Below are 12,908 nucleotides of genomic sequence, written 5' to 3'. Positions count from 1 at the left end.
GCCCGGCCTTCTTCTTCTTCTTCTTTTTTTTTTTTTTTGAGTGTGCTATACTGTGAGAGCATGGGTACATGTGTACCATGACCCTAAAGTGAGATCAGAAGGCTACCTTGGGTTTTCATCCTCATCAGTGGAGGTGAGCCTTTGGTCACTGCAGCAGACACCAGGCCAGCTGACCCCCGGGCTACTGCAGATGCCACCTTCCACCTCGCTGGAGGAGTGATGGCATTACAGTCACATGCTATCACATCTGCCTCACATGGGCTCTGGACACTCAGACTCGGGACCTCAATCCTGAATTGTTTCCCCAGCCCATACAAACGATTTGATTGATTTTGAATTATTGGTTGGTGTCCTTAGAAAAATAAAGTTATAAATGTCTTTGCCTCTCCTAGTTCCAGACGACTAAGCCAGAAGTGCTCAATCTGGCAACATGGAGGAAAAGCAGAAAGATTATTTTAAAATGTTTCTCAGTCTGTCTTAAATCTCAGTTTCTGACTGAGTGGAGGTTTGAAAATAGGATGTGGAAATCTCTACTGTACTATTCCATACAGTAACCAGGGCAGGGAACCACAGGGCTAAAAGCATTTTGCAGTGAAAAGAGAATGAACAGCCTTCTTTTGTCCATCTTCCATTCTCTTTTCATCTTTACTGAGTGAATGAACAAGTCCTCTGCAAAAACAAATACAGTCAGCTGTCTGCATCCCTTGCATTCCACATCTACAGATTCAACTAGCTAAGAGTCAATGATACTAAAAACAGCAACCGGCATCTGTACTAAACACACGCAGAGTTCCCGTCATTATTCCTCGCCCAATCCTGTCTAACAACTGTTTGCACATCCTTTGAATTGTATTAAATATAATAAATGATCTAGAGGTGATTTAAGCTGTGCAGAAGGATCTAGTGGGTTACATGCACATGCTACACCATTTTGTAAAAAGTTTGAGCATGCGTGGACTTTGTTAACCTTGGTGATCTCAAGCAATCTCTTCAAGGTATTGAGGGACAACTGCACAAGCCAGCATTTATGCAATGATTTCTACTATCTGTGAATAACTTACCATTAACTTTATACAAGTAGAAACTTTAGGAAGGGCTGCCTTAAATGTTCAGTACAGGCAGGACCTAGTAATGGGCATTGACCCAACTGAATTTTGCTCCTGCATTGCCAGAAAACAAGGTCAACCCAGAACAGAAAATGGTCTTTAAAGGAGCAGCCAACCTCTGAGGTCATATTATTCTGTTCTTGGATTTACGACTGTCTCCTTGTAAACTGGGTTTTTGCTGGAGAATAGCCTGTCTTTATATAACCTTATTTTTTTTTTTTTTTTTTTTTTTTTTTTTTTTTTTTTTGTTTTTCGAGACAGGGTTTCTCTGTGGCTTTGGAGCCTGTCCTGGCACTAGCTCTGTAGATCAGGCTGGTCTCGAACTCACAGAGATCCACCTGCCTCTGCCTCCCGAGTGCTGGGATTAAAGGCGTGCGCCACAAATTCATTACATTTTAAAGTCATTTATTTCTTTAACGTTGACTTAAATCTTAAATGAAAAAATAAGCCTTTTAAAAAAACATCATATTCATTTGTACTTTGGTGTTTGGAAAATACAACTATGTCTATTGTCTGTAGAATAGGGTCTAGTCTATAGGACTCTCATAAGCCTGGGAAAGGGAATAACCCTCCATTTTCATAATTTGCATGTGGAAAGCAAGAAATTCCTGGACTCTAGGATATTTATTATTTCTTTCCTTCCTTGTGGAAGGTGATGTGCTAGTTAAGAAGTCCCTTCAATAATTTTCCTTTGAAAACTTCCTGCACTATCAATAGAACAGAGGAATATTAATTTCTTTCTGGCCCAAAGTTGTACTACCCAGAGCTCCCAGGGAGTGATGTCACCTCTGCAGTCAGCTTGAGCCCACCTGCCACTAATCCTCCCTGCATCCTTCCCCTCTCTCACTTCCTCTGTCCTGGCTTTGGCCCCACTGAACTTCTGCTCTGGGACTAGCCTAGTAATCAGAGCACTGGCTCACAGGGAGAAGCTGCAGAAGGCTCAGATGGTGCCTGCCTGCATAATTCTCTTAACTGCGCCCTTGTATGGAATTGTGAAACGCTTCCAGCATCTCCGACAGAAGAAACTATGTAAACATGAGGTACTTCTCGTTTTCCTCAAGTTATTTGTGTTTATTATTAACAATTAGGAATACTGAGCACATAGAGCAATGTTGTGGTAGTGTCTTCAGATTTGAGACTTGTGTTGCCCAGCAATGGTTTTCTTCCTATATTACCCAATATCTTAATATAGCATTACTGTTTTCTACCAGAATAGCTTTACATTGTAGGTCTTTCCCCTTTGATATTTAATGATAAGGTGTAGTCTTTGATGTTTTTTAACTTTCTTAACTTTCCGTGTAGAACCAGCCTGATGACACGGTATTTAGAAATAGAACTCTTTGGATACACTTCTGCTGTGTGAATCAGATTGGCTTTGATTCACCGGAAATAAATAACATTTTCTTAGCTAGAAATCAGTAAGCGTTGTGTGTTGCTGTTTCTATTAATGGACAGATATTGATTCTGAAACCAGTGAGTGGACCTTGCAAGTACTGGTGCATTATACTCTTCATACACAGCTTCTCTCTTACCTGTGCCCTGGCTTTTTCCCAGCCACGCAGCAGGCCAGTGGACCGATGGGGCCTGGAGGAATTGTCTTGTAGTTTGTTAACGTGGTTGTGGAATTATCCTAGATTGATAAATGGGATAGGGTTTTCAAGTTTATGACCTCCTGGTTCAATTATTTTGAGGAGAATAAAACGATTTCATAAAATACCTTTGAAAATTTAAAATTACCTCAAAAAAAGTGGAGACTCACCCGAATCCAGATGGATGTTAATGTTAGCCCGCTTTAGGTTTGAACCATAACATCTTTCTCAAGAGTCTAGGTATGTGTCTATGGAGGAAATCGTGGCCATTTTTATAAAAAAAAAAAAAATTACAGAATGGCCATTGTCACAGAACTACTTCAAATCATCATCTTTGTAAAGGATCTTTCGTTATACCTTACTGATGAGGGTCAAATCACAGGGGATTTGTTTACCCTGAAAGTCACACACGAGAGAATCTTGCCCAAGCTTCCCTTCAAATAGTGTTCAGTTCAAGAGGGCCTCCTTGGGCCACACCACCACTGCATATAGTATCTGCCAGTTAGATCATGGAGTCACTTTGGCCTGTGTGACACAGAGGGATTTAACTGTCTCTTCCTCCTTTTCTCTGCTGGTCTTGGGCTCTGTCCTTCTTTTCACAGTCTGTTTCTTCATTGCTTTTCCTTTGTGTGTGTGTGTGGTGGTGGGGTCACTGTAAGGACCCCTGTGTCTGCAGGGTCAGGGTCTCAGCCTTGTGTCCAATCTGCCTGATTTCCCTCCATCTCTGCTTGAGTCGGTCTGGCAATCGTTTCTCCTCTCTCGGTGTCTTCATTAGAACTTTTCTCTGGATGTTCTCGTTTTATCTCTGAGCTCTCCCCATTGCTAGAACCCTTTCATATGAGGAGGCTGCCAGGAGTGTGTCTAAAGCACTTCCGACCTGAGAACAGGCTGCAGTAGTTTCCTGAAGCCATCTAGCAAATGCTCTAGCAGTTCAGACCATGACAGTACCTCAAGGTAAATAAATGGTCCCCTTCTTTTATTCAGTTTTCTGACAGAGGACTCTTGGCCAGGATAGCATATGATGTGGTTGGCATTTCTTGTTCCTTGTGGACCACTGACCAGCAGTCACCCTCCCCATTGCCCCCCATATGTGGTAGCAGGAAGGAGGGAAGGAAGAGTGGCAGGCTATTGTCACTACGCAGTGAAGGAGGCCGGCTGAAGAAGGCAGGGTCTTCCATTCTGCTTTTTTCTCCTTGCCGTAACCACTAACAAGCTTTGTTTGTTCATTCCTAGTGTATACTTGTGCCTGTTTGTTACCACCGGGGGATGCCCGCTAGCACCTGCCTGGGGTGTGAAGGTTAATGTCCGTTCTTCTATTTTCTGATTTCTGAACTTCAGGAGAAGGTAAAGCTTGATGCTGAGAGGGAAAAGCTAGAGAGGCTTCAGGAGCTTTACTCCGAGCAGAAGACCCAGCTGGACAATTGTCCTGAGTCCATGAGGGAGCAGTTACAGCAACAACTCAAGAGGGTCAGTAGAAAGCAGGAATGCATCACTTGTTTGCTTTGTTTGTTTTTTCCTTTGCTGTTAAGTTCCGCTTATCTGTGACTTACCACTTCACATAGTGTACGTTTGCCTAAGTTCTAGTTTTTAGGTTTTTAAAAATAGAAATATGCGTGCTAACAGTGTATATGGTTTGGTGTCAATCAGTTGAAAGATTATCTTGGAGGACTTCTGTCTCCAGTTTATAACGCAAACATGCTTCTGGAGACCTTCATGGTAACTAATGAGAAATCGTTCCTGACTTGTAAATGTCACGAAGATTGCAGCATTTAAATTAAGTGGCATCTTCCTCTACTGCAGAGTGAGTACTGTTTGTCCTTGAATGTCTTTCTTCTTAGTTTGATTTCATGCTCTATTTAAAAATTACCCTAGGCTGTTTGCATGACCCCCTTGGCACTTTTCTTCCTGCTGTTTAGATACATCGCGCTTATTAGTATGGTGAAAACAAACACCAGTATCAAAGATGCAGAGTATTAGAGATGCCTTCGACATCCTCTCACACGGGCATCTTAACTGCTGAAAGGGTCCTGGAGCATGGGCCTGCTAGTTGAATGTTTCCAGCTCATTCTCCTATTCCTACTGCAGGCAGGGTTGAAAGGAGCCTGCTGATTACTTTCTGGAAAGAGACCTCGTAAGTGGATGACTTCACAAGCGCTGGCATGGCCACGCATTATTTCAGAGTATCTTGACAACTGGGTCATCTCTGAACCTGCAGCTCAAATCAACAGTGATCCCTGGGAAGTAGGCATTAGCAAACTTGTGCCTCTCAAGGAATCACAGGAATAGGAATTAATCTTAAGTGAGTAACAATGTATGATTTCACTTGAGTAGACAAGAAACTTCCCTTTATCTTTTAAGAATGAGTGAGAAGAAAATTCACTCATTTCAAGTAGCACACTTGAAACAAATTCTGTGATCTTTTTACAAAAAAATTTTTGATATTTAATGGAACATTGCTAGGCAATGAGAAATCAGAGTTAAAACTGTTTCAAGTATTGCAGAGGTTCTATTTTAAAAAGGTAGGTATGGTGCTGTATGCCTAGAACCCTAGAGGCCAGCCCGGTCTTGATAGTGCATTCTACCCAGCTAGAGCTGCATGGCAAGACCTTGTCTCAAACAAACACACATGAAAAAGTATTCGATGCAGACAATTTAAACTACAACACAGTACACGGCATTTGTTTTGCAATCGTATGTAAAGGATGTTTTAACAAGCCATCTTTCTCCTTCACTTATTTTTCTTCTGTAAAGCTGAACTCACTGCCCAGAAAACAAAACAAAGCCAAACAAAAAAACTTACCTGTTCCTCGCTATCATAGTTCTTTGCTATCATAGTACTTTTAGATAAAAATAATTTTAAAAAGACTAATATTTTAGATTGAAATTATGTTTATGCCAGTTCACATAAGAGATGGGCATGCTGGATTTTATCTTTGTTTCTTATGTTTTAAAAAACCCTGCTTTTTGCTGATGATTTAGCACTGTCTTCATGATTTTTGTCTAGGGGTATGGATTTTATTCTTTCTTTCCTCTAGTTGCTCACAAATCTGTGTTCTTCATAAGCCTTGCTTCTAGAGTCTGTTAGGAACTTGAAGTTGCTAATATCATTAATGACTTCGTATTATCTGATTCTGTAGAATAAGTGCTACATCTATCTATGCTCTAGGAATCACGCCCCACAGAAGGAAGGAAATGATATGAAAGTGGTTCCATCAACCAAAAACAGAGACTCCTTCCTCATCCTCTCCCAACAGAAGGAAAAAACCTAACATAGGCCGACTTTCTTTAGCTCGTGCTAGCATGTGCTCCCCCTCAGAGTCAAAGACCTCATAATTCTATTGCCTAGGCCCCAGGCCTGTGTAACCCTTCACCGGCTTCTTGGCTTGACCAGTAGAAATTTGCCCAAGTTCATCCATATTAGGAACCTCCCTTGTTGTCATGGCGCATTTCTCTTCAGACCACAAAAGCTTCCCAGAGGCATAAACTAGAGTCAATAGTCTATTTTCTGACAAAGAGGATAAGTAAAGTCATCTTCTTAAGCTGTGTGCTGCCTGGAAAACTCGGGCTGAACTGTCTTGGTCAAGTAACTTGTGCACTCCGGACATCTTATCAGCAAACCACTGCTTCAGCCAAACATGCAGGCCATGGCGGGTGGCTCCTGCTGACTGTGTAGTCCAGAGAGGCTTGCCAATCCCGGGCTGCTATCAGAGACAAGGAGAAAGCTGAGATTAAGAGAGCCTTTTACTTATCAGGGTACTTTTTGCTGTTAAAGTCGCTGAGGCAGACACATAGCTGTGATGGTATTCTAATGCAGTTTATAGTAGTTGTTTCTTCTAGATTCTCAATCTGTGGGTAGTGATCCCTTTGGGGGGGGGTCACATATCAGACATTCTCTATAGCAAATATTTATATTATGATTCATAACAGGGGCAAAATTACAGTGATGAAGTAGCAACAGAATAAATTTATGGTTGGAGGTTCCACACCATGAGGAACTGCACTAAAGGGTTGCAGCTTTAGAAAGATGGAGAATTACTGGTCTAGATGGCTGATTTGGGGTTTGTTTTTTTTTTTTTTTTGACTTTAAAAATTGTATGCAGTGGCACCTATAACTGGAAGTGCCCTTTTCCATCACTGCCTCAAAAAAAATTTTTTTCCCATAGTCTAAGAAAAGTCATTTAGCTTCTGTGGCCCTCATGGCCTTTCTGTGTGAGAAGGAAAGTTGACACGCTTGCCCCTTTCCATTCGGCAGAACAGGAGGCCTGTTTGATTCCACTGTGTAATATGGAGAGAGGCCGCTCGCTCTGTGCCCCATTTCAGTTTGCCTCCAGAGTTGGACTTAACCATCACACCCAGCCATACTACATCTGTTCTCACTCTGTCCCCCTGTTGGGTAATGAAAACCTAAAAATCTGCTTATGAAAAAATCTGCCTTAAAATCTCAAAAAAACAAAAGTTCTTCCAAAAGAACGGGCTGGCACCAGGTGTTTTCGGGATGCAGCTGTTGCGTGTCTCCGTTGCCCTCTCAGCTGCCAGCCAGTAGAGGGATGCCATCAAGGGCTGTCCTTCCGGGGAGTGCAAGCTTTGTTCCAGTTTTCATTCAGTTGTACATGTACTTGACTGAGAGCTGCCCGTGTCTGTTCCCCCGTCTCAAACTATGCCTGTCTCAAATTCCACTCCCAGTGTCTCACTGGCTTCATTTTTTAAAGACCTTATTCCCCCTCCCCAAAGCTTTGCTTCCAGCATTTATGTGCACGCTAAGTTGCCTGAGGAGCCGGTCACACTCACGGAACCTGGGTGCTGAGCTTAGATGCGTGTTCAGCTTTTCCACCCCATGCGCTATTATCTTCATTCAGTGCTTTAAATATCCCCACAAACCAATGGGCGACTCTGTCGCTGTCTTTCCGGGATACAACACATGTTCTATAGTGATCACATGTGGAGTAAGAGTGTGTACTGTGAGCCATAGGTGCACTTTAAAGATGATTCCTAAGACAATGGGGGGACTCCAAATTTGTTGTCTTAATTACCTTTAGTCCCAAATTAAGTTTAATTAGAAGAACTTGAAAACTGAGTTATATGTCCTTGTATGAATAAGTATATGTATCATCTAGTACATTATTCCAAGACTGTAGACATTTTGTTTAAGATCAACATTTTAATTCTCCCTTAATTAATTTCTGTAATTAAACAATTTTAATAAGCTGAAATATTAATCATTGTCTAGACATCGAGATATTGAGATACCCTTGGAAAACCAAAGAGTATTTGTATTCAAATTTTCTTAAAACATCTCCATAGTGCACTTCTTAAAATTTGGCCTAGACGGATTAGTATCATTCTCCCCCTACCAACCTACACACACACACACACACACACACACACACACACACACACACACCTCCTGCAGAGAGAGAGACTCACAACTCAAGATTCTCTGCCTCACCTTCCTGAGTGCTGGGATTATAGAAATGTGCTACCACACCCAACTCGGAATGTTTTTCAGATGGTGTTTTCCTCCCCTGGGCGTCCTAGCCAGGGTGCATCAGCATATTAACCTTGTTGGTATGGTTCTGTCTGTAATTTCATGGCAACCAGGACCTTTCTGTGACTCATCTCTAGAGTATAATTTACTGCAGAGACAGAAATGTTCCATCTGACTAGAAAACACCATACTTTCTCAGTGAATAAAACCCGGAAGGAGGACGAGTTAGTGATGCATCATTTCTCAAATCATTCCTATAAACTCTCTAAGATGCTGTAACTAAACAGCAGCATCAAGGAAAGCCCTAAATGTCTCAGCTCTGCAGAGCCGTTAGCCACACTGTCCAACTGCCTCTTCCCTTTGGCCAAATATTTTTAGGTTATAATTTTAAAAATGTGCTACAGAGACCTCATTTGTAATTCTGTTAGTGACACTCAGAATAAAGGATTGTTTTCTTTAATGGACTCAGGAAGAATTTGTACAATGTGTCCCAACCCGAGCACAAATAGTGAGTACATTCCTGTTGCAGGAACATTCAGAGCTTGAGGAACACCTTTTCATTTCGTCATCTTTGAGCTTCCTTCACTGCTTTCAACTTTATTTATGGGGCAGTGGTGCCTAACTTTTTGAATCTCTTAGTTAGGGTTACTATTGCTATATTAAAACACCGTGACCAAAGCAACTTGGGGAGGAAAGGGTTTATTTGGTTTATATGCCACGAGTCACAGTCCACTGAGGGAAGCCAAGGCAGGAACTCAAGCAGGGTAGGATCCTGGAGCCAGGAGCTGATGCAGAGGTCTTGGGGGCATGTTGCTTACTGGCTTGTTCGGTCTGCTTTCTTATAGAATTCAGAACCACCAGCCGAGGGGTGTTCCCTCCCCTATCCCAAGGGTGTTCCCTCTCCTATCAATATCTAATTAAAAAGATGCCCTTCAGTCTGCCTACAGCTCAGTTTCAGTTTTGGTGAGGCATTTTTAAGGTCCTCCTCTCTGATGATGCTAACTTGAATCATGTTGACATAAGCCAGTAGCACAATCTCCCTGTTCCCATTGAGAGCTCCGCTTCTGCTCTTTGCAGCCAAGGGATTTGTGCACAATTGTAATGGATCCTTAAAGGCTCAGTGAAAGGATCTTGCTCTCCAAATGCGTTTTTTTAGATGTATTTTTTAAAATGATGTGTATGTTTGTCCATGTCTCTGTGTGGGTATGTGCATGTGAGTCCAGGTGCACTCAGATGCCCAAAGAGGGCATTAGATCCCCCTGAAGTGGGCTGCCCCACATGGGTGCTGGAAACCAAATCAGGACATCTGGAAGAGCAACATGTGCTTTAACCTGCTGAGCCATCCTTCCAGCACACCAAATGAGATTTTAGGGAGTTTTATGCTCACAGCAAAACTGAGGAGAACAGTCAGAGGCTTCCCACACGTTACGTGCCTCATACAGGTGTAGGCCTTGGTTTTACTGTTCCTTCCTAAACTACTGCCTTCTCAACAGAGTTCATGTTCAGGTGCTGCTGAGTGCTCCTTTCAGTCAGATTTCTCAAGCATGTAACCCTCCTCTATAATATGTATTCAATTACATAATGATATATAATAAACATTTATTGCATGAGTGCTCAACATTTATATATTTTAACTTATGTATATATGCTTTTCTACTTGTGTGTCCATTAGAAAACATTTGTTAAGAAATTCAGCTGGGTATGGTAGCACATACCCGTAATCCTAGGACTAAGGAGGCTGAGGGAGGATGGTGAGCTACGGGTGTGGAGCTATAGAGAGAGACCCTCTCCAGAGAGAGAGAGAGAGAGAGAGAGAGAGGGAGAGGGAGAGGGAGAGGGAGGAAGAGGGAGGGAGAGGGAGGGAGAGGGAGGAAGAGGGAGGGAGAGAGAGAGACGTGGGGGGGCAGGACAAAGAAAGGAAAAGAAATAGGGAAGATATAAGAGGAAACAAAATTGAAAAAAAAAAACCAAACCAATAAACCTAAAATGACTTACTGTTTTCTCCTTATACTCCGGTAGATTATGTTACCACATTTGGGGTCCCCTTAAAGGTCTCTGATCTACTTCTGGACTAACTTGTGAGCTATTTTATTAGTTTATTTTATAATTCATATGTAAACTGTGGGAAAGAGAATTTAGGGTTTTTTTTGTTTTTTGGGGTTTTTTTTGTTTTGTTTTGTTTTTGGTTTTTTGAGACAAGATTTCTCTGCAACTTTGGAGCCTGTCCTAGAACTAGCTCTTGTAGACCAGGCTGGCCTCAGACTCACAGAGATATGCCTGCCTCTACCTCCCAAGTGCTAGGATTAAAGGCATGAGCCACCACCACCTGGCTAACAGTGATTTTTCTTAAGAGACTGTTGGTCTGCAAATAACATCTAGGTTGTTTATGGAAATCTTTTTATATTTCAATGTCCATCTGAAGCCATCTAGTGGCTTTAAAGAAAAAGATTTACATACACAGAAAAACAAAAACTGTTGGTGAAGTGCAAAGTGCCCTCTGCACCATAGGCCCACCACTTTCTCTACCAGCCACTGCTGGGCTTACCTCCATCACCTCTTTCTAGCCCCATGTAGTAATAACCAGACATCTGCATGGGAATGAGCACTTCTCATTGCTGTTTCTTCATACTGGGAAGGCCGCAGCCACTCTGGTGGGCTTCATTTTCCTTCCGTTTTCTCCAAAGGATGCTGACCTGCTGGATGTCGAGAGCAAACACTTTGAAGACTTGGAATTCCAACAGCTTGAGCGTGAGAGCCGTCTGGATGAGGAAAAGGAGAATTTGACGCAACAGCTCCTGAGGGAGGTGGCGGAGTATCAACGGAACATCGTTGCTAGGAAGGTAGTTTGCTAGGTGATGTTGATGTGAACAGTGAAAGTTTAGTCTTTCCCGTGATGCAGTAATCATGGTCATTCATACACCTCGTCTGCCGCTACATCTGAGAATCCTTTTCTGTTAATCACATTTGCCCTGCAACAGACGCTGCTGTGCGCTCTATGAATTGAGACGTGTTACAGGTGCTGTTACAATGTTATGGAGGTGTTAGTGGATAACACACACACCCTTTTTTATTACTTGCATAAAAACCAAGTCACAGATAACCAGCTATTTGTTTCAAATCCCTCCCTCTGGCAGTTGAATTATTCTAACTAGAGTTAGAATAATTCTGTGAACAAAATCTAGTTGGAAATTTTCTCTCTCCATTGATTAATAATCTCCAATGTTACCTGGGAGCCTGTTACCATTAGCAACAGACCAGTGGAAAACCATTCTGATTACTGTGGACTCCACCCCCAGGCCCAAGCCTCTAGATGCCTAGCTCAGAATTTAGCATTTATTTCAGAAATTGTCAGTATACCCTAGGACATTGCACTAATTTGGTAAAATTGAAGGATAAAGTTGATGGGAATAAAAAAGGGCAGAAAAAGCGACTTCTGCTTTAATAGAGAAATTCTTTTGTTTTTTTCACCGGCATGTTAAAAACAAATCAATTCATGGTCTAAAACAGGATTTCCTTCCTATTGAATTCTGGATATTTAAGAATAATTTTTCATGTCATGTGACCTGCACTGGCTGCAAGTTGAGCTTGGTCAGTCAAAGTCAACGTTTCATAGCCTTAGGTGGTCATGGTGGTCCACTGTCAACTAAAGTGTGAGTGGTGTCACTCGGGTTCTAAAGCCCCTTTTCTTGCCCGGGACAAACTGGCAAACCCCTGATTGTCTCATGTGTCTCTCTACCATGACTTCTGTCTCCCAGGAAAAGATTTCCGCACTGAAAAAGCAAGCCAGTCACATTGTTCAGCAGGCTCAGAGGGAACAAGATCACTTCGTAAAAGAGAAGAACAACCTAATAATGATGCTCCAAAGAGTGAGTCCTTCCTGCTGCATGGTGGTGACAGCAATGACAGTTTCTGGCTGGGGGAGGGCTGCTGTTCCCAGTGTCATGCCTTTACACTTCCTATGCCTTCTTCCGCATTGGTAGCAATGCTCGCTGATGATTACCGACAACTCAGAGAGTAAGCAAGGAGGTTTCCCTCATGTCATTTCATCCCTGAAAGAACTATGGCAGATCTGCACTTTCTCTTATTTCCTTAGGAAAAAAGTCAGACTTCTCGTCAAGTAGTTAAAGATATTCTAACAATAATTTATGGTAGATGTAAGGTGAAATGTTCTTTATCCTGCTGTTGAATACTTTGGCTCAAGTCCTCCAGTGTTTCCAGCTGCAATTTTCTGTGTGTGGGGTCTTCCTCATGAATGTCACACTGAAGTTAGTTTGACTTAGCTGTATCTGGAGGTACTCCGTTAGCTTGGTTAGAAGAGCACCAGCATCCTCTCTTGGGCCCATGTCCTTATTTGTCCCAGTAAAGTGACCCATAAAAAGGATTCCTAGGATGAAGAGAAAGAAAAACAAACAAAAGCCGTAGCCACAACTTGGACCTGACCCATGGTATAATTTTAGGAGTAAGATACCAAATACCAAAGCTGATGGAGCCCCAACCTTGGGACAGGATATTGGGGTAGTGGAAACTCTGTATCCCACTTATATACTGGAAGCTTCTTCCTGCTCTTTTCAGCTCCCCCAAACCTCTGAATGGTGCTGTGGGCCCCTCCCCTGCCCTGCTCTGTGGGTCAGACTCTGTCTCCATTCAGCCATCCATAACCACTGTTCCCGTTGTACACAATATTCAAAATCACAGCTTAAATCACACACTATCATGTATGCTTAAGTG

The 12,908-nt window shown here is 42.3% G+C and overlaps 1 protein-coding gene across 1 annotated transcript in view; it reads left to right on the top strand.

The window, feature by feature from the left end:
• The window catches only part of Phldb2 (pleckstrin homology like domain family B member 2), a 222,830-nt gene that overhangs the window by 177,652 nt on the left and 32,270 nt on the right, over positions 1–12,908 (top strand). Inside the window, exons 7-9 of the mRNA XM_026786135.1 lie at positions 4,034–4,162; positions 10,865–11,020; positions 11,936–12,046. Coding sequence (XP_026641936.1) covers positions 4,034–4,162; positions 10,865–11,020; positions 11,936–12,046 — 396 coding nt within the window. The remainder of the gene's footprint in view (positions 1–4,033; positions 4,163–10,864; positions 11,021–11,935; positions 12,047–12,908) is intronic.

Source organism: Microtus ochrogaster, chromosome 2 (genome assembly GCF_000317375.1).
Source record: "Microtus ochrogaster isolate Prairie Vole_2 chromosome 2, MicOch1.0, whole genome shotgun sequence".
NCBI classification, from domain to species: Eukaryota; Metazoa; Chordata; class Mammalia; order Rodentia; family Cricetidae; genus Microtus; species Microtus ochrogaster.
The sequence above is the reverse complement of the archived record's forward strand: the minus strand, read 5'-3'. Positions and strand labels throughout refer to the sequence as shown.